This window comes from Osmia lignaria, chromosome 15, assembly GCF_051020975.1.
Source record: "Osmia lignaria lignaria isolate PbOS001 chromosome 15, iyOsmLign1, whole genome shotgun sequence".
NCBI classification, from domain to species: domain Eukaryota; kingdom Metazoa; phylum Arthropoda; class Insecta; order Hymenoptera; family Megachilidae; genus Osmia; species Osmia lignaria.
This window is the reverse complement of record NC_135046.1, coordinates 7636009-7656775: the sequence shown is the minus strand read 5'-3', so window position 1 is coordinate 7656775 and position 20767 is coordinate 7636009. Positions and strand designations below refer to the sequence as shown.

At 39.9% G+C, this 20767-nt stretch overlaps 1 protein-coding gene across 6 annotated transcripts in view; it reads left to right on the top strand.

Annotated features, from left to right (window-relative positions):
- The window catches only part of Rbp6 (RNA-binding protein 6), a 620601-nt gene that overhangs the window by 569365 nt on the left and 30469 nt on the right, over positions 1-20767 (top strand). For all 6 annotated transcript variants that reach the window (XM_034315147.2, XM_076692564.1, XM_034315148.2 and 3 more), the window contains 4 exons: positions 2637-2719; positions 3452-3536; positions 9284-9316; positions 10143-10226. In XM_034315147.2, the coding sequence (XP_034171038.1) occupies positions 2637-2719; positions 3452-3536; positions 9284-9316; positions 10143-10226 (285 nt within the window). The remainder of the gene's footprint in view (positions 1-2636; positions 2720-3451; positions 3537-9283; positions 9317-10142; positions 10227-20767) is intronic.

The window sequence follows — 20767 nt, the reverse complement described above, 5'->3', positions numbered from 1 at the left end:
GCAGCCAGTTTTTCTTTCAAAATTTATTGGACCGCTCGCAGATCGCTGACCGTACTGACCTTACCACCCTATAAGGTTCAGTCAATGGTCCTTTTCCTGCCTGGGGGATCTTAAAAACATCCTTGAACGAGGCGCTTCCAGCAGCGACACGTGGCTGAATGATAAAAATAAACGTTCGATCGTGTCGATATTTCCCGAAGGATGATAATAATATTCCGTAAAGCGTAAAACTGAGTATTAGGACTCGTCGCGAGCATGGTATCAAGCTATTTCGTTGAAACACGAATCGCACTCTTGCTACTTCGAAACGACACCCTGCCAGAAACGTTTTGGAAAATGTCCTCGCGTTCCAACGAACGTCCTTGTCGAACTTTCTGCCACGGAATGAAATTTATAGGACAATGTAATTTCATTTCGCCTGGCCAAGTAGACGCGGTGTCGGTTCTATCATAAATTCATGCGATATTTCGCATACATTGTAGGCTGCATACCGCTCGGCCGCCAACTTTATTCCACGCGCGAGAAACGGACGAACGGCACGGCGCGGGCCCGTCTTGAAAAGTCTCAGTCGTAACTTTTGAATACCTCTTAAAGGAGAACAACTTCGTAATATCCTGTAGGATATTAGAGCGCCCTTTAAAAGAGGAATAATATCGGTAACGTTGAACGATCGCCTCTGGTAGATCCTCGCGTCCGTACGTTGTGTGCAGGCCCAGTAGATACGAACAGGAAGTAGTTAAATGTTACCGGTGTCAGGACGAAGGAAGCCTTTGTGCAGGGAGAGTACTCAGGCTCCGTGGAGTTAGCCGACTGGCAGAGTACTATAAATTACATAAATGAAGTATGCCCCTTCTTCGCTCAAACGGACGTCTTGCCAAGTTTATAACTTAATCACTGGCGCTTTTCATGCCGGTGGAACAGCTTGACGGTCGTGGCAACGGTAGACAGTGTAAGTTGTGGACAAAGAGGTGCCTGCAGAGGGCGAAGGACGTTCGGATAAAGAGGGTTCTGTGAAAGAAAAATTGAATTGTAAAAAATGACAGTTGAAAGCAAAGTACAATTCTTGATAATCGAATGAAAAGGTGTATTTGATGTTTTATCATTGCAGCGGTTCTGTTGGATGTAAGTTGATTAACTTTGCACAGTTTCGGCGATATTGAAAGCAATGGGTGCTCCAATCTGTGCATTCTTCCTTTAATTAATTTTATACCTACATTAGGTTTATATTGCGTTTCTCAGTTATTATTACCGGCCTCCCTTTGAGTTACTATGTCAATTAATTTTACATCATTTACAAGGTTATACGTATTTTACGCTGGATATGAGATATTAAATTTATGATGGCGAATAAGGTGCATGGAAGTGGAACGACCGAATTATAAAATACCATATTTGAGGAAGATGTAACTATTTTATTTGCAGCGAAATGGCATCTGCTAGTCTTCATTTTATTTAATATTCTTAAAACGTAACAGTGAAAGAAAGAATATATATATATTTCTATCCACGCAAATTTTGATACCCATCAGTTTACCTATGAATCAGCGTAAATAAATAAGGAGGTAAATTAAGATTGATGGACGTTAATTACAGGAACAAACTGTTGGACGGCCGTGTCGTCGTGGGCGGCTCGTTCTAGCGTAATTTAATTCAGGCCAACCCCTATCCATTTCCGGTGTAAAATTTAAGAGAAGGAGAACGCTCGAAGAATCGCGAGCTGTCGACTCGCATTCAACTCTGGTATCCATCGGCTGTGTTTAATTACGAGTCAGCCGGCGTAGTTTCGCTCGCTTTCTCGCTGGTAGACCGCTTCAGCACGGAAGCACTAACTTCTACCGGTTATCTTAGGCGACATCGCACGCTGGATTCGTATAACTCGCTCGGCTGGCGGAGAACTCGAGCTTGAATTACTATGCCCGGCGAGAGAAAGAGAAAGGGAGAAAGATTCGTGGCGTAGGAGGCGACGCGAAGGGCGGTCGGTGGAGCGAAGAGGGCGAGATTAAAACACCTGGAGACCAATGCAAAGTTTTTAATAACCCTTGATGCTTGATTAAGTTATGACTCTTCGCCGGCTCATCGTCTGCTCCGTCCTTCTCCTTCTCTTGTTCCTCCTCCTCTTCGAGCGAAATAAATTTCGAGCAGAAATGCTTAGACCGCGTTCGAGTGGAACGGGACTCGGCTTGAAGGGTTGGCAAGGAAACGAAACTCGTCCGACTCGGCTGAATTAATGGAAGATCCGTCGGGATAGTTATCTTGGTGGCAGAGAACTCGTGGAAGTTACGTTAACTCGGACGTTCTTGAACGCGACGAATTACGCGGAATAAAGAGTCGTTCGTCGGGATCGAGCGACGTATTTAACGTGTCGGTCAAGATTCCGTTTCGTTCTGATAATCACCGAAGCGCTGACTGGAAAGAATTTCCATTTTATTCGAAACGACTTTCAGTAGAAAGAGATTCGTCCGATCATCTTCTTCGTTTGATTAATTTTAATTCTTGAATATCTGAAATTATTTTGATGGAATTTAAAATTCGAAAATATGTTTTAACAATCCGTTGAGTATTCTATGTTTCAGAATAATTGAACAAAATAAAATTAATTATCTGTTATTAATGTACATCTGTTCTTTCTGTTTCAGGCTTCGGCTTCGTCACGTTTCAAAGCGAGGACGTGGTCGACAAAGTCTGCGAGATTCATTTCCACGAAATCAACAATAAAATGGTGAGTCACTAGTCAGCCAACAAAGCCTGTTTGTTGAATGAAGAGAGTACTCTCTCCCTACCACGTGCCCACAGAGGTGGTATCAAACGATATTTGCCTTCCGCTTTCCGTCTGCGGATACGGCGTCGAGCAGAATTAATTTTCCGTATAATTGAGAAGGGTTGTCGTGGTTATTTGCGTTTGACACGCACGCACGTGGAACACACTTACACGCGCACCACCGCAGCCTAGTCCCATAGATCATATGGTGGAAGACGACAAGCGGGTACTGGAAAGTCCGTTATAGTAGAGATCACACGAATCCTACGGTGATAGACAGTTCTGTTTGTCGTCAACCCCCCACTGAAATTCTCTCGTCGTCGATCAAGGATTTACCGGATACCACTTCTAGTTACCTATAAATCCATCGCCTAGACGATCTCGATTCTGTCAGTAATCTACTATCACAATGATTTCCTCAGGCATTGGCCACTTGCCGGTATAAAACAACCCCTGTTTGCATTAGACTGATAAATTGGAATAAAATCTTACGATGGTATCCATACCGAACATGACTAGTTTCCTTATTATCTAACGTCAACGATTATACATCTTCGTATCTCAGATACTCCATCCGAAATACTACCCCTATCCTAAACATCATTTCCCGCCGTTATCCAGAACCTGATAATTCCAGAGCGAATCTCCAGTGGTCGAACAGGACTCACTCACAGGTCTGTCTTGAATTTCAAGGTCGAGTGCAAGAAAGCACAGCCGAAGGAAGTGATGCTCCCGACGAACCTGGCGAAGACGCGAGCGGCCAACAGAGGCGCATACGGTGAGTTGGTGATGGTCGCAACACCCACTCCCACCACCTATCGTTACGCGCCGTATCCCCTGCCGACGGCCGCTGCCGCTGCTGCACATGCAGCTGCAGCAGCCTCCGCCGGCACATCCCACCACCACTTGCTCGCCCCGATCGTCGCTACCGCCGCACCGAACGCGGCCGCTACCTATCAGTACGCCGCCGGCGCAACCGCACCTGCGGCAGCCGCCGCGGCTACCACCGCCGCTGTCTACGATGTCAAGAGGGCACTCGCTGCTGCGGCTGCGGCCGCGGCCGCGGCTTCCTACAGGCCTCATCCGGTCGCGGCCGCAGCAGCATCTCGGGCCGCCACTCTCACTTATTCCATGAGCGACCTGTTGGGAGTGCAGGGTCTCGACATGGGTGCCGTTTACCATCCGATACCAACGATCGGTCTATGACCTACGATACTCACGCCCCTTTCCAGGCCTCAGTAGTCTGTTCCACGTAAAGGGGTACGATCGACAGTATTCTTTCCGTTCTTCGCGATTCTTTTACAATTTCTTGCTCGTTTCGTTAACCTTCAGTTTCTGGACTTAGGGAGAATGCAGGACATTCTTTTTTTTTATTTTTCGGTACGGTCACGTCTGGGTTAGGAATGAACGTCGCGATGTTCGATTAAACTGTGCCAAAAATTAAGTATGGTACAAATTTGGAAACTTAGATGCTTTTAGTGAGTCTTTTTTTAGGGCGTTCAGAATTGAGAGATGTAATTCGATGGTTTGTGAATGGAAGTTCGTATAGTTTGGATGATTATCGATATTTCGTTTCTGTCTCTAACTGTATAGTATTTATTTGTAAATATTATTTAAATCGTGTTTGTAATATTGAACGAGATATCACGTGCCTTTCACGGCACATCGAACATTCCTCGATTAAGACTCGTCGCCTTCGGTTTCGAGAAAGTATTAGAGTAAATTGTTTTGCAGTTGATTTCCGACTCGGCATGACGGCAAATTGAGAACATATCGAGAAGTGCAATAACGGTAGCTTTAGACGGAATCATTCCTTTATATTTCCGGAATCCGAGTGTGGGAATAGGCGAATTCCCGCGAGACTGCTTGAGAAGCTCAGTTCAGTACAACTGTGATCGTAGTGAGAAGACAAAAGGAAAGATAAAAAAATAGAGATATAAACTAGTAGCAGTAGTTGATCATAGGTACGTTCGTGAGAACTTGATTAGTCACCTATGCGGCCTGATTTTTCTCGTAGCCAAAGATGTAGGTATTAATAGCAACGAAACAAACGCATCGCAAAAGACTGGTAGTGATTTTCTAGTTGACTAGACAAATGGTAGGACAATAAAAGAACGTGTTCAAATTTGTAGAGACGCAAACGAGTTCGTTTCGGTGAGCAGATACATCGAACATATTTTTTCCAAGAATCTCTCCTCCTCTCTATAAATTAATCTCATTGTATCTCTAGGATACAATACAAAATCATTCAAAGTATCAAGTAGAATAGCCAAGTGCTTGCAAAAAGACAATCAAAAACAAACCCTGATTGCAACTTACAATCATCGAGACCTTATAAAATATCGAACTGTTAGTATCTCTGTTTAGAGGAGGAGAAATAATCAAAAAATAGAATAAAATCAGACGGATACGTAAACACGTTAGGACGTTTAGACGATCGGAACATATACGTATTTCTGCCTGGAACGACTCGCGTTCGTGACAACACATTGTCAATTGATTCGTAGATTTTTAGAGAAACTCTTAGGAATTGGAGATTTTTAAGGTAGCACTCGTTGTTCGCGGGAACGTGATGGTGTCGGCAATAGAAGAAAATAAAATCTTGAAAATCGATCTTCGTCGAGGTCCTACGCTTTATTTAGCGCAAAAGTGAAGGTTGTTCGCTCGATTTCGAGAGCGAGGGCGCCCGTCGTCGAGATCGTAGATTGCAAGAATCCCAACAAAAATGAGAATAAAAAAAAAAGGAAATGGGAAAGGAAGGTACGAGTACGTGGGAGGAATAAAGAGAGAATACATTCCCAGGTAGCGGCACGCCGTGTATTATTCCCAGAAGAAGGTGAATTTCTGATTTTCACGAGATGATATGTCGGGAGGCATAAATAATCCGTGAATGGTGAAGGCGGATAGCGCGTCGAGAACGCGCGGCAAATGGTCGGCGATAAGCATTTCTCATTCGTCGCGCCTTTCAGAGTATTTTTCGCAATGAATTTCATGAAATTTCATAATATCGAACGTAACAGCCACGTACTCCGGTGTACGGTGTACGCGTGTACGATAGAATACCAAAAGGAAAAACAAAAAGAAATAAATAAGATGAATAAAAATAAAATTCTAGAGAAAAAAGGGGACGCGAAATCAAAGCGCTATCTGTATGTATATAAATGCACGCGCGAATTTATATACATATATATAGCGTAATCATTTACGTATATTAACATGTATAATTATATGAATATACAAGACGTACCTAAAAAGAAGAAAAGGGAGATGAAACAAAAAAATTCTATCTATATATATGATCCATTCTAGATAACGGAAGATTATATACATATACATATTATATATATATATATTGTTTTGTATCTACGTATTTGGTAAACGCAATATAGTATTTGATATTGATATCGATATATTTTGTGAGAGCCGCATTACAACCTTCTAGTTTTTGTAATAGAACTACAGATTATACATATCGGAGCATATCTATATTTCTATTTATACATATATATATATACATATCTAGGTAATTAGGTAAACATTTGTGTTGTTACGATACCTTAGTTACTTAATGAGACTTTTTAGGTGAAACTAGGTTTGAATTAGTTAGAGCGAATATAATTTTTAACAAATTACTATACTATGTATACGTTCCTACCATTGAGACTACTAGTTAACTATAGCTTTTTGGGAAGTCACTATAATATCGTTAGTTTAGAATATATTCTAGGTATTTCATCGTGGAACATCTCATCCGTCTCTTTCGTAATTAATCAATTCGTATTAATAAATAACAATCTCTATAGGATTCAAATGAAATAAATAGAAAGAATAAAGAGAAAGAGAAACGAAACATTTTCCACGATGTATACATATTATCAGCGGCTTCAAAGAGACCTATTTACAATGTACCTATTACTTAACAAGCTACGTTACATAGTACGTTTATATTACGTTACACGTAATATTATACCTTTCTATAGGATATATACTAAATATATATCGTGCGTATACCCGTCTATACCTATACCTTACAGCCACCCGTACTTCCTACCACCCACCCTGAGAAACAAGCCCTATTTACTCGTTTACATAGTATTTAACTCTTCTAAGCTATATATTTAGCATCATTTACCTTAATAATAATGCGTGAGACGTGTGTCCTAGAAAGTACGTACTTTGCCCGAGAGGCTCAACAGTGTCATTTTCGTAAGTAGACCAGATCTTAACATGCGGTTTATCTTTCTGTTCACCTTTGTAATGCTTTGTTGGGCCGGATTTTGGTTTCTCTTACGGGGAACGTAGCGTTGCGCCTATAGATTGTGAGAACCCGATTAGAAATATTATCATGCGTATTTTATTATCCTTTCCCGTAAGAGTGACGGGCGCAAACACTACGCAAGTACGAGCATATTTGAAGCAACAAGAAGAAAAGAAAGAGAAAAAAAAAGAAACAGAAGAATTATGAAAGAAAAGAACACAAGTGAGACGAAACGAATTTTCGTGTTCCTCGTCAAAAAATGTTTCTCTCAACATTCTTTCTCTCTCTCTCTCTCTCTATCTATCTCTATCTCTTGGGAAGCATCCGACGGCGAGGAAGGATCAAAGAACATAATCGTAAAATTTCGAAAGAGTAACACTCGATGGAATTGCAGGCTGCCAAAGCAATCGATGTGACGTAAATGTTAATCGTCCAGCAACTCGGATCGTAAATTCGAGCGAAGCGATCTTTATACGCTCCTCGAAATTGTAAGAGACTATTAATGTTAACGTCGCACGCAAACGTATGCTGCTCTACGTGAAATCGATTTGTGTGCATCTGAGAAAGTACACGTACATTATATCATTATATATGCATAATAAATATACAAAGTCCGTACGATTGTCCGAAATACAACAGAAATGCATACACGTTCCAGTATATGCACATCACAAATATTTATATAAATAAATTAATCTATACGTATATGTCTAATATTCGAATCCATTTACGTGTTATATAATAAATCAATATATCTATATATATGGTACTTAAATAAACGTCAAATAATATTTGAATGCGAAGTTCTTCATTTTGTTTATCGGACGGATATTCGAAAGAGAGTAAATTAATACAAGAGAAAAAGAAATATGAATATAAATGAGAGAAAATCTGAAAAAAAAAATGAAAGGAAAACAATATATCACACTGAGAAATGATAGTGTTGTTGCGTGCTTGACGTAATCAAAACCAGCCCAGGTAGAGAGACATTAGGTACGAAATCACTAATACTATTAATATGTATCAGTGTATCTTTTAATGGCTAGAATAAATGCTCTTATACTTTTCCATCTGCGTATATTGTGAGAGCAGCGTCGATATGGACACTAGAATAGTGAAACAGTAGTGTAGTATTGTGGTCGGTGTTTATTTTAAATATTGTATCGTCGATCTAAGTGTGGTAGTGGTGTCGATAATGTGTCAAGCGTTAGAACGAATGAAGAATCTAAAAATTTTTACAAAAATTTATACGAATAGAAAGTTATATCGTTTAATAATTCGATTTTGAAAATTCATCACAATCTTCCTCGCGATCGCACGACACATTACTGATCCTTAGTTAATATCTAATAAGCTATATAGTCAGCCTAGCAAATATTACTTAACGGTAAATGATTAACCAATACCTTGAAGGCTACAATAACCATAGATCATAGGAGGGTTTATTTTGTCGTAGATTGGAAACACCTCGGCCGCGCGTAGTTACTAGTACCTTGTCACAGAATTTAGTCGATGCGCTACATAGTCGATGCGATATACATATATAAATAGTCAGAATCTTAGTTGTGTGGTCTTTTAAATTAGTATAAAATTATGAAATTTCATGGATGCCTTTCTTTCTCTCTATTTCTGTTATACTATAATTCCACACTATATTTCTCTGTCTCTGTCTCTATCTTTCTATTACTCTCTGTTCTCCTTTTTCACTATCTAACCTAGAAGGCTTTTAATCCGGTTTCTTGTTTCAATCTTTCTGTTTTAATCATTTCGTTTTTATCCTTCTCTCATTGTTTGAACCTAGTCATCCAGTTACACTGAAATCGTCTATTCCGACGAATTTCTGCAACGCTTCGCTTTATACTTAACTTGTCTCCATGTAAATATATTTAATTGTCTACGCATACCTTCGCCTGCACGAAGAAAAATATTGCACGCGAAATCGTCGGTTAGCCAATCCCAAGAAAGTTTTTCATCTGATAGTTTAGAAACTCTGTTTAGTTATTTATCCCCATCGACGATCGTGTCACTCCGATTTTAGAACACATCCGATACTTTTCTTCGTGCTTAGTTGCAGAAATTTCTGTTCAGTCTTTCGAGACCGTTGCACTAACTGATCAAAGCAACAATAAAAAAAAAAAAAAAAAAAAAAAAAAATAGAAAGTAAAGTAAACGAAGGGAAAAGAGCGACAAAAGATGCAAAGACTACATTTTTTACATATTCTGATCAGTCTCGACTCGGTATTAATGTGATCTGTTTTTCCTTATAGATTTTATGTGGTCCCTGGCAGGATTACCCGATGGTGAGTATAAAATATGCACGAACATGTTCAACAAAACGACTCGAATGCCCGGTGATATGCCTACCGTTCCGTAACAACATTCAATCACGTTTGACGTAAGAACATCGTTGTAATATTTACGGGTCGATCAATTACGAAGACAATGGAAATTCTTTTATTTGTTACTCTCACATTTCAGCTTTCTGGAAATGTTCATTACGCATCTTTTGATAATTTTACAATAATAACGCGTGTACTTTGTCGTAGTATTAGAGAGGTGATATATTAAATGAATTTGAATTCAAACATAATGCTTTCAATTAAATTTATTGTATAGGGTAATACGGTACGTATTAGTTTAAGAAGTATTTTACGCGAGAAGACGTACAGTAGATAGTAGTTGATAGAAAATAAACGTGTAAGTGGGTATAATTTTAAATTAATGTTTCTATGCCCTTTGCAATATGCTGAATAAGTTCAAGTCCCTCCAACGAGACGAGTCAGTATATGTTTTCAAATTCACGCGCTCGACACAGGGCCGAAGCTCAGTTGTTTCCAGTTCTTCAAATGCCTGCTTCGAGCACGTGAATTTATACGCATTTACTGTCTCGTCTCGTTGGATGGGCTGTAGATACATGAAAACAGTGATTGAAAATTAAATAGCAATCTTCGCTCAGTTGAGATTAGAAAGAGAATTAGAAATTAGTAAACTGAATTACTTCAAAAGTACCCGATTATCCCAGATGATTCAGCATTAAAAGTAACTTAGTCCTCTTACAAGATTTGAAACTAGTATTTCTAAATGAAAGAAAAAAAAAACTGACATGATATTTCATTTTGTTCGCAGGTTTCCCAGCGGCGGCGTACACGGCATACGCGGCAAGCCGCGGCTATTCTGGGTACCCTAGTTTCGGACTGCCCTACCCGACAGGTAACCACCTTAGCCTTAACCACCTTAACCACCATAATGCGGCCCACATCGCGCCCTTGAACCTGAACTTGAACCTTATACAGGCGCAGCCTGCACCTCACCATAATCCACCCACCCCCACACCGCTCTTTTACCATCCTAATTTGGACCTCTACAACGCCATGCCTCTGTGAACTAACTAATTATTATCTATCAATAACAACTCGACTCGAGCTATGCGCACACATTAACCCCCCATTGCTACACCAACTAACTGTGCTCTCGTTGTCACTACTCGTCGCCGCCTTTGTCGTCGTTCTAACACGAATCAAACGTGGCTATTAATCAGTCTGAACTGATTCTAATGAAAACTAGGTCTGATTCGAAGCGAGGAGTAACCTCTGATCTAGCGCAGCACAAGGATCTCTCGAATGGAACCTTCAGATGGAACTCGTCCACGAAAATAAGAGCTCGTTTTTCAAGATAACAAGGTCAATAATAATCAGAGCGGAATAATTTCATGGGAGTTCGAGTATCCAGGAAAATTCGAGATTCGTTTGTCTGTGCAAAGATAGAGCTACATTCGTTCGCGTCTGATTTATGATTCTTGTTTCTTAGAAGAGCAAAGGTACGTAAGTTGTTGGAAAACAGTTTTCGTGACGAATTTTTTTTTTTTTCTGGACAATAGTCGGGAATAAGATATTACGCGACTTCACAGGTCGACGTTCCTTGAGAACGATGCGCTTGTACGCTCCGAGTCCTCAAAGGGGGACATTGTACATTATTGAGCAGCGTCTGCTCAAGATTTCACGATCGAGTGACTTTCGAAAGCTTCGATCGTTGGCGTGTTGGCGAGCGTAGCTCGATATAAAGGGAATGGTGAACATTGTACAAAATCGTATAAGTTATCGTATCGATATAATCTTGTCGAATTTAAGATTTAAGAGTAGCGATAAGAAGATACTCTCTTGGCGAACTTTCTACCCTGTTCCGTGTTTGTTCGTTGGTTGGAAACGATCGTGTCAATTCGTGCCAGATGAATTTTAATTTTTGTAGTTTCGTGTAAAAATTGTAACTTTATGATATTTATTATTTGCGCGCAATGATCGTGAAAAAAAAATTCAATATTTAGATTTGCAGAAATTAAATTCCTCGTATTTGGAGAATATAGCAAATAATATTTTTAATAAAATAACCGCTTTGGCCCTTTACTGCGATATTTATTCAATAATAATAATATTGCAGGAACGCAAAATTAAATTTAAATTGCGACATTAAATAATGATAGCTGTGGCAAATGATTTAATAATATGCCATATTGTACAGATCATTTTCATTATATTAATTGATGGGTACGTATAATAAGTAATTATTATAGAGTATACGAACATGGTAAATTGAATATTCACATTCCAATTTTAGAAGCGATAAGTGACACTATCACCTTCCTTAAAATTTCAAAGTATTTGAACGAATGTGTAAAGTCAGTGTATGTACAGTCACCTTCTCTGAATGTGTTCATTCATCATTTACCGATCTAAATCCACTGTTACAAAATTGTTCTATATTCAGGGTGAAATATGGCTTTCTGACTTATACATCTAACCCTTTCATTATCTTCCACTTATAAAAAGCTCTGCGTCGTCTTCAGTGACTAGTAAATGATAGATGACTATAGTTACCCTTAGTAGTGAAAGGGTTAATAAAATATTAAAAGTTCAAGAAGAAAATCTGTTACTATATTTTGATCACAAATGCAATTACATATCATGATAATAAAACGACTCTACTAATATTTTACTTTCAACAATTACATTCAAACAACTCGTTTGCCTTTTAAATTGCAAACATAATTCACGTTATTCTGGTTCTCGTGGTTCACCTAGGTAAGCAGAAACTCGCAAATGCAAAAATTCAGCTCGAAAAGGCTGAATTCACCGAACTGGGACAAGATAATGAGGGGTTGATGTATGAGAAAAGTTACGCCGTTGAAACAACCTCCGTGTTTCTTAGCCCCGTCCGCTCGATAGCAGAGGTTCGCGTGCCTTCGACTGTCAATAACAAACAGCCCCGTCGTTACGGGATTTTCTTTCAAAGCATCAAGCCTCCGAGATCCGCGATACGCTTTAAAATTGCTTCCGCTAATCGATTAATCAATTTCACTTAACCCTCTTTCTATACGAATCGTTAAAACGTGAATCGGATCCGATCGATTTAATCGAACGGAAGAATTTCGCGCGAACGACCGTTGAATGAATGAAAATTTGATGAAATTAATCGATAGAAAAAAGCATTGGCTACTCTACCGAACGAATTCACGATCATTGTTAAGTGCAATTAATAAATGTACTTCTAAATTGTATCAAAAATGAGCTCTAGAGAAAGTGACGATTGTAAACCGGCTGTACATAAATTCGAGTTTTAATTTGCAACACCAATTTAAATCGTCGCTCTATTAAATCGATCGTAATTTAAGAGTAATTGCACGATCGCGGAACGGGGTAAAATGTCATTGTTAATATGAAGGTAGGGACGGAGGAAGGGTTTCGATTGCGAACGATATACGAGAGAACCGCACCGCGGTTGACCCTCCACGCATGGATATACACAGGTGCAGGGCTAGAGCAATTAATAGGAAACATTTCGAAAATGAACGCATCTACGGTTCGGTATCGGTTGATCTAAATCGAACCGGTTGATTGGAGGCAGTTGCGGGCAAAGTTTTCGGGGTCAAGCGCCCTTCATTCGGGCTCGAAATGAAAATCCGCGGCCCGTGATGGACGAAGATGATCAAAATAGAGTTTCGAGCATGTCGTTGTATACATCGCTCCATCAGACGGGATTTCAACGGGCCGGAATTGCACGCTTATTGTTCGCTTCAGTCCGCTCGTGAGACGCGTCATGAAAGCAGCCTTCCGACCTAAAGTAACCATTACTAATCACTCATTTACAGTTCCATTTTACATCTAATTTCTTTGTTTTAATTGTATATGTTCACTTACATTTTGGATATCGTTTCAAGATGACGTTGCGTCGAAACGAACGTTCGAAAGGAGAAATTAATTATATTATACTAATCACACTACCCCTGCAGTGGGCTTTCGCAGGTATAATACTAGTTTCAGAGAAGCTTTTTTCTGATCCTTGTAATTTCACCCTTGCCCTCTGTTTGCCACTCGGTCGTTGCTCTCACTAGCCCATTTCTTCCCTTCTCTTTCGTCCATTTCTAGCCATTTATCTATCTTGCTCGTCTCTCTCTCTCTATCTCTATCTGGTCTCCTTTTTTCTATTGTCCACGCGACCACCTCGAGAGGAAATTTTGAGGGTGAAGTTGAAACTTCTTCGTTCCCGTACTTGTGTGTCACCCTTAAAACCGGCGATATTACCTTTCTGTGTTAAGCATGACACGAAGATAGCGAAAGAGTAACAATATCGGCGGACAAACTGTGACAGGTGTTCCATGCACGTTGACCGGGTGTAAATTAGTCGGAAGAAAGAAACAAAGGGAGGATTCGTCGTTTAACGACGAGGAACGACGATGCAATTTGCATTAGACGTAAACAATTGAAAGTCGATATTTCTTTTTTTTGTGTGTCTTTCTTTCTCTCCTGTCGGAGTACATCGATCGTTTAGAACAATCCGCGTGGACGGGCGGGAAAGAGAACTCATAAATAATGCATAATGTTTTTCGGACGTTGGCTCATCCCTCAACGAACCAAGAGTTCCATGTCCTCGTTTCTTCGTTTCCCTTTTCTCGTCCCTCGAAACGACCCTAACATTTCCCGAACATTTTTACCTTTCTCCAGGGACCGTTGCGTTCGATGCTTGCCGGAATCGCTTTTTCCAATTTCCTTCGCTACCCGCTATTTAACGCATTTGAATAACTTGGTCCGCGTGAGAGGAGCACGCGCCTCTCTGCTTCTCTCGCGATAGTGTATGGTTCACGAGGCATGGCTGTAAGAGGAGGAAAAACGAGGATAACAGCCGCCGATGATTGATCACCGTAAAACGAAAACCCACCCGCCTTGAAACCGTCCGTATATACATATATCCCCAATGTCCGAAAAACATTCGTTGGTTAAGCCACCCTCCGTCGCGAATACGAAAGAGGGTTGGCCGATCGGGCGCGAACGAATTTCCTCGAACAAGAGAAGATTTTTCTGGAGAGATCGAAACGATCGGTTTTAAATTCCACCGAGATTCTCGTCCGACTGCTCGTGGTAGATTGTACTAAACTTGTGAATTTGTGGGAAGGAAAAGGTACTTAATAAATGTACGAGGGTTGATGCTGATTTTCCGTGAAGTTTCGGATAGATTATTATTTGTTCGTTGAATAAGATTAAAATATGCCTTCGAACGTGGACTAATTTTTTAGGAAATTTCAGTGGATAGGAAAGGTGAATGACACTGGCTTATTTGCATAGATGTTTAATTAATATGATTTTTCTTGGGTGTAAAGAAATATTGAAATTTGTAAAATATGAAGTTATGGGAAATATATTTTTTTTGATACAATGAAACGCTCACTGCCACATTTTTATATGAAATGTTAAATTAATGAATTTTAACAGACGCGTGGAAAAAGGAAATAATGATATAAGTAATTTTTCAATTTTTCACAAGTTGCTTTTTATTCAAAGTTTGAGCAAGTACATTACATTACAATGCAATCGGAGATAAATAAAACCTTTCTATGGTTCTTATATAAAAATAGAAAAAGAGGTAAATTTAACGTTAGATAGTAAAAGACTAAAGTAATTATTTAAATCATACGAAAGTGTTACACTGTTAAATGATGGTAATCTTGAATTACAATTAATTCACTGACAGTTGAAGACATTTCAGTGCCATCGAATATTCAAACCTATTATATTTCTCTCTCAACTGAATTTCGATTAGCCAGATACAGTTTCGTACAATTAGATGATCGATTATCGAATAACCAAGTGCATGGTACATCGTGTTCGCAGTTTCTCCGTTTCGACGCGTCAACCGCATCTACCACCAGGTTTTGGCTCTATTTTCAATAATTAACTTTGACAAGTGGCAAGAGCGAACGCGTTGTGATCGTCTTAAATCGAACCCAGAGAGAAAGGGAGAAAATCTGTGGAGAGATTGAGAAAGAAAGCTAAATTTGTGAGCGTCCAATGACACTAGGGACTTAGGGGTTGGTGGTACTTTCAGGTGCCCTGGGACTACCGCCCCTATCCACTGGAGGCACGTCGCTTCACAGCTTCATTCCCGAGCAATGAGTCACTGAAAGATCCGAAACAAGAATCGAAAAAGGAAATCGAACCGATGTAACAGTGTTGAATTTGGGCGTGCAAGAGTTTGCGTGCTTAGTTACAATGTAGAACAAGAATGGGTGCTCTAAGCGTGATTATAGATGCGTGAAAGATAAGGACGCGTGTATATACAGTTATTTCAGAAGAATTTAGTATTTCTTCGTGTCGATGGAAACCCATAAGTGATGGCGACTGTCTCGTGGGCGCAGCTGGTAACGTTTCGTTTGTAATTTAACGCTGAGCGCTGTATGGTCTAGCTTACATTAGTAGAGTAAATGATAGAGTATATTAGTGCTAGTAGAAGTGCTAAAACTAATTGTTAATAGAATAGAATAGAACAATAAGGTCGTAACTCTACTGCTCCAAGTATACCAATTCTAATACTGTGCCACTTACTCTACTAATGCAACCTATTATATTTAGCAAAACTAATTGGGTCATTTTCTATAAAATGACTCTTCTAATCATTTTCAAGTGATGAAGAAGGAATTTTTCTAAGAACATAATTCTCCAAATTTATTCATACCTCCAACATTATGGAATACAGGTGGAAATCTGGATAAATCTCACTTGTATGTATTAAATGCTTAATTTTGACAATAATTATCGGTGTCATAATTATATTCTTACAGAACGTGTGAGTGAATGAGAGTACTTATATCTTGATAAAACGTAGCAGAATCCCGGTTGATTTTAACGTCTTCTTTGATCCCGACTGCTGCTTACCTCGTCTTTCTTCCCGTGATTAAAAACGCGACTCAAGGTTTCTTCGTACTCCTCGTAGGGTCGATACTGCTTCACTGAACAGACGTAACGACGACTTCTTCGAATATAATCGCTACAAGTTTCCTTCTACTTTTTCTGTGGCACCTTTGCGTTTGAAGTGAGACAAGTCTCGCATTAACCTTTCACAGTGTCTTGGATGAATTTTAGCCAGGCCTCTAGAAATAGGAACAAGTCAGAACTTTGTCACTCAGATTTGTTTTTCTCTTCTCCCTTTGAACGTTGAAATTTTAATTAATATTGGAACATGACAAAAAGTTATGCTAGTTTTAACACTGCAGTGATCAGGCACTCTCAACTTTAATAAAAATTCATTAGAATCATACCTTTCTGTTTTTTATTTTTTATTAAAATAAATGATTTAATATTTTTCATCTGTTTTCAAGAGAACAGTTGCAGCTGTAGTTACCCTCATACCGAGTAGTTACCGTATATCTGTTTCAAGTAAATATTCATGGGAGTATGGAGAACGAGGAAACGTCGAGAGTTGATTAAATTCGGAGTAAATCGGTTTCAATTTTGAACACGTATTAACCTAATTCTTATAATCTTCGCGCTAATTGAAATTTCCGCTTTCAACGGACAGCGGCAAATTAATGGCTACCTCAATTCGTTAAATAAACGAGATGCAGTGTGTCAATTATCGAAATGTACTATCTTTGCTTCACCTCTCTGCAAAAATCAAACGTTCTTCAATATTTTACCGAGAATTAGGTCGATTTCTCATAAAAGGCATATTCACCTTTCTTTCCTGATTTATAATTAATTTCCTTCCGCATAATGTATTGAAACCATATTATTTCAAAGTTGTGCGAAAAGATTAATTTTAATTTTTGGTTAAATTCTAGAATATTCATACATTGAAAAGTAGTCGTAGAAATTTATTAAATAACATCATTTCAGATTAATTAAATCTTCTATTATAAATCCACAGAAACCCCAGTACCACCTATTTAATTATCTTATTTTCTACCAGTATAAAACCCTTCATCAAGATAGATCTATCGAATTACAATTTTCCGTTTCCCATGTACCAATATCTATCTTACTCTCTCGTATCATCGCAGATACTTTTCGATTGACACTCCCACCTGTACATGACTATTTATCATCCATCAGATCGTGGTCGAGATAGACTAGAAATCCAGGCAGATCGATGGTGGTTCTTTAGAAACGATCTTTCAAACCGACGATATTTCCACGGGTACACCACATCGATGCACGATCGGTGCACACGTGGTGCGAGTGTACATAGATATCAAATCGAAGTGCCGTGCTTTCATTGGTAACCTAACTGTACCGGTGTGGTGGGGTCGGGAGTTAGGGGTTGTACAGCAGGAGAGAGGTGCACCGTCGTATTTCACAGTCATTACCGTAACGTGTTACCGTGCGCGCTCGTTGCGCCACGCAATAAATCGTCGGTTACCGTTACCATGGATGGTGCACAAGGAGGGAACGGGTGTTCGAGGGATGGCCGGGGGTTATTCTGGCTCCCGGTACCCCTCGCGTCTCGTAGCAACCATCCAGCTACCCGTGTGGCGCGGTCTGTTCGTAACAATCGTAACCCCCTTTTTTCTCCCTTTCTCTCGTTCGCACCTGAAGCCTCCTCGTCGATACGCTCCTGGAAGGAACCAGGCGTCAATTTCACCGGTATTCTCGTGAAATCCGCTCGTCGACGCCGAGACGCCGCGTACGATACGTTTCGACGCAACGTTTCCTTTTTCTTCAGTTTCTGCTTTCTTTTCACCTTTCATTTCTCACTCGTTCAATCCTACCTGAAGTCATTCTTTCATTCTCGCTTATACGATCACCGTGAAACTGGTATTGTCTGTTATCTCGTAAAGAAATCGCATCGATACTTTCAGAAAATAATTTCCACGTAGCCCGCGATCTTCAACCCTGTCTGCTACTCGAGCAGACAAAATTTATTCCTGTTAACCCGGTTCGTTTTTTCTGTTCTTCCCTTGGAATTATATTTTGTACTGACTTATATGTTTCTTATGGGACGTACCCCGTTGTACCATACACACGTTGTGTAATTATACACGCATAGACAGGTATACACGAAACTGATTGTACATATTTCGCGATGCGGCTGTTGAATTCGAAGGAAAGGTCCGCGTTCGCGCTAAGAATTTCAAACATTCGAAGCTTACAGGAGACACGTGCCGTTTCGGGGATCTCGTAGCGTCTCGTCGACGTCCGCTCGTTTTCGGGACAAAAGGGAATCTCGTCTTCGTACGTGTTCGGTACAAATACGTTCGAGATAGCATGAATACACGGAGGCGGTTCGAAAGTGTCTCTTTGCACGCGAGATACCTCTTTTATGCGACCTGAGACGCTTTCGGACCAGCGTGTACATACGCGCGTTTATACGGTTACTTATTGACGGTAGATGCGTGAGTGTGCGACTCTGGTGTATTTTACGCTAAATGCGCTGAAATTGTGAACTGTTGGCTGTACAACATCGTTTTCTTCAACTGAAATTTAATTTGTTAAAGTTTGTTTTATTGTAATTGATTGGATATTCATTTATATGGGAAATATTTAAGGGTTTGTGGTGGTCTTTGTATCCTTTTTCTATGATGTTGGACACTTAGTCTATTAAAATTTTATCTGAAATTCGAGATTATTAATTACAGGTTTGAAATAAGAAATTAACTCGTATTTTAAATATTACTTTTGTTTTATTTATTTTCTGTTGTACAGTCAGCGATCTTGCAATGCTAAGCAAACATATGCTACCATTGCACACACTCAGGGCATGTACACGCAAAAATATACATACTTATATATATATACATGAAAAGAATATATATGTATACACGATTCATATAAATAAGAAGAAGAATTATATACATACAAATATAAATATACAAAGGGAACTATGTAAATTAATGTTGTTCATATTTGTTGAAATACGGATCGTATTGTAAATTGTCGATCGAGTATTAGTCGTTTCTACGATGACGATCAACCGCCATTGATCAATGCAATTAAGTATCGCCTATTGTAATACGCAACGTTATTCGTCGGATCGGCCTCTCTAATCCTTTTTTTATTTTTCGCACATGGGGGGGAAAATACGATCGCCGATACTCAGTCTCCCTTTTGTTTTCGATTTTCCGTAGGGTGTTTCGGGTGTCAAACAATCATTGTTGTCGCAAACAACGCGATATTGCGGCGCTTTCTAATTACAAAAAACGATTTGACTGACAAGCTAGCTTTTGTTCAGCCGCGATTGGCCGAGCGCGTGTTTGAAAACGCGTTTGCCGATCGCTCGAAACGACTACAATTGTTCTGCAAAGCAAAGCTTTTTCCCCTATTTCTATCGTTAATTTTTTTGCGGCCGGTTAAACAAACCCGATCGTGACTTATCGACGCTGGGTGGTCCTTTGATTTGTATCTTGATTGAAAAAATTTCATTTTTCCGGATCAAACACTCGTCACGCGTCGATCGGTCAGGATATTTCCAGGGTAGCAAGCGTTGGGAAAGCGTTAGCGAGATGCTGCCATCCAAACGAGCGCGATGTTCCCGGGCAGCTCGTTTGTTCAAATATTTTTCACGATGAAGCCGAGCGAAGATCGCAGCGAGCCTTCCCCAACGCTGAGCAACAACGAATCACCGAGCCCCTTAATTGCGCCGGTATCCGTCAAAACTCGTCTACACAGAAACCGACCGACGAGCGAAAATAAAAATAAATATATGTATAAATATGAAAAAAAAAAAAAAAAAAGAAAAAGAAAATGAACACCATTAACAACACCCTCTTCTTACGTGAATCTCTTGACTGGAAGTTACGAAAAATGTTCACAGACGCATGGCTGGCAAACTCTGTGGTCCTCCGTCAAGCAAAGCGTCGTCTGCCTCTACCCCCATTCCATTAGGTACAGCTAAAAACACAAGAAATATCGAAAAGAGAAACGGCACACGCACGCAACACGTCCGTACCTACACACACCTTACATTCACACTTGCATACATATCTGTCTCTTTGTATATATATAAAATACACTTGGACAGGCTGACACACGTACAATATACAAAAGTACACACGCGTAACGTGCACGAGCCCACCAGCTCACCGCACACACGAGACTAGCTGCGATGCGAGGAAAAAGATTAGTTGCGAAAGTGCAGCGTTGCTTTCCGCAAAAAGTTTCACGTTCGAACAGACAGGAACGAAGGAAAGTCTCTGGAAGGAAAGAAACGGGTAAAACACGTAAACACCGAAACTGAGAAAGGGAAAAGAGAGAAATCGATGCTAGCGAGACGACGGGAGCCGTGAGCGTTTATCCGGTTCCCCGAAACGTCAAGCCTCCCTCTGCCGACCTTCTCTCTTTTTTCTACCCCTCCATTTCATCAACTTCTTCTTCTTCTTCTCTCTTACTGGTAGACACCGTAGGTAGTTTAATATGTACTCCTCTACCGTCACTTCGAGAGGAAAACCATGACGAGTAAACGGAAAAGAGTACAGAGATGAACGCACGTCC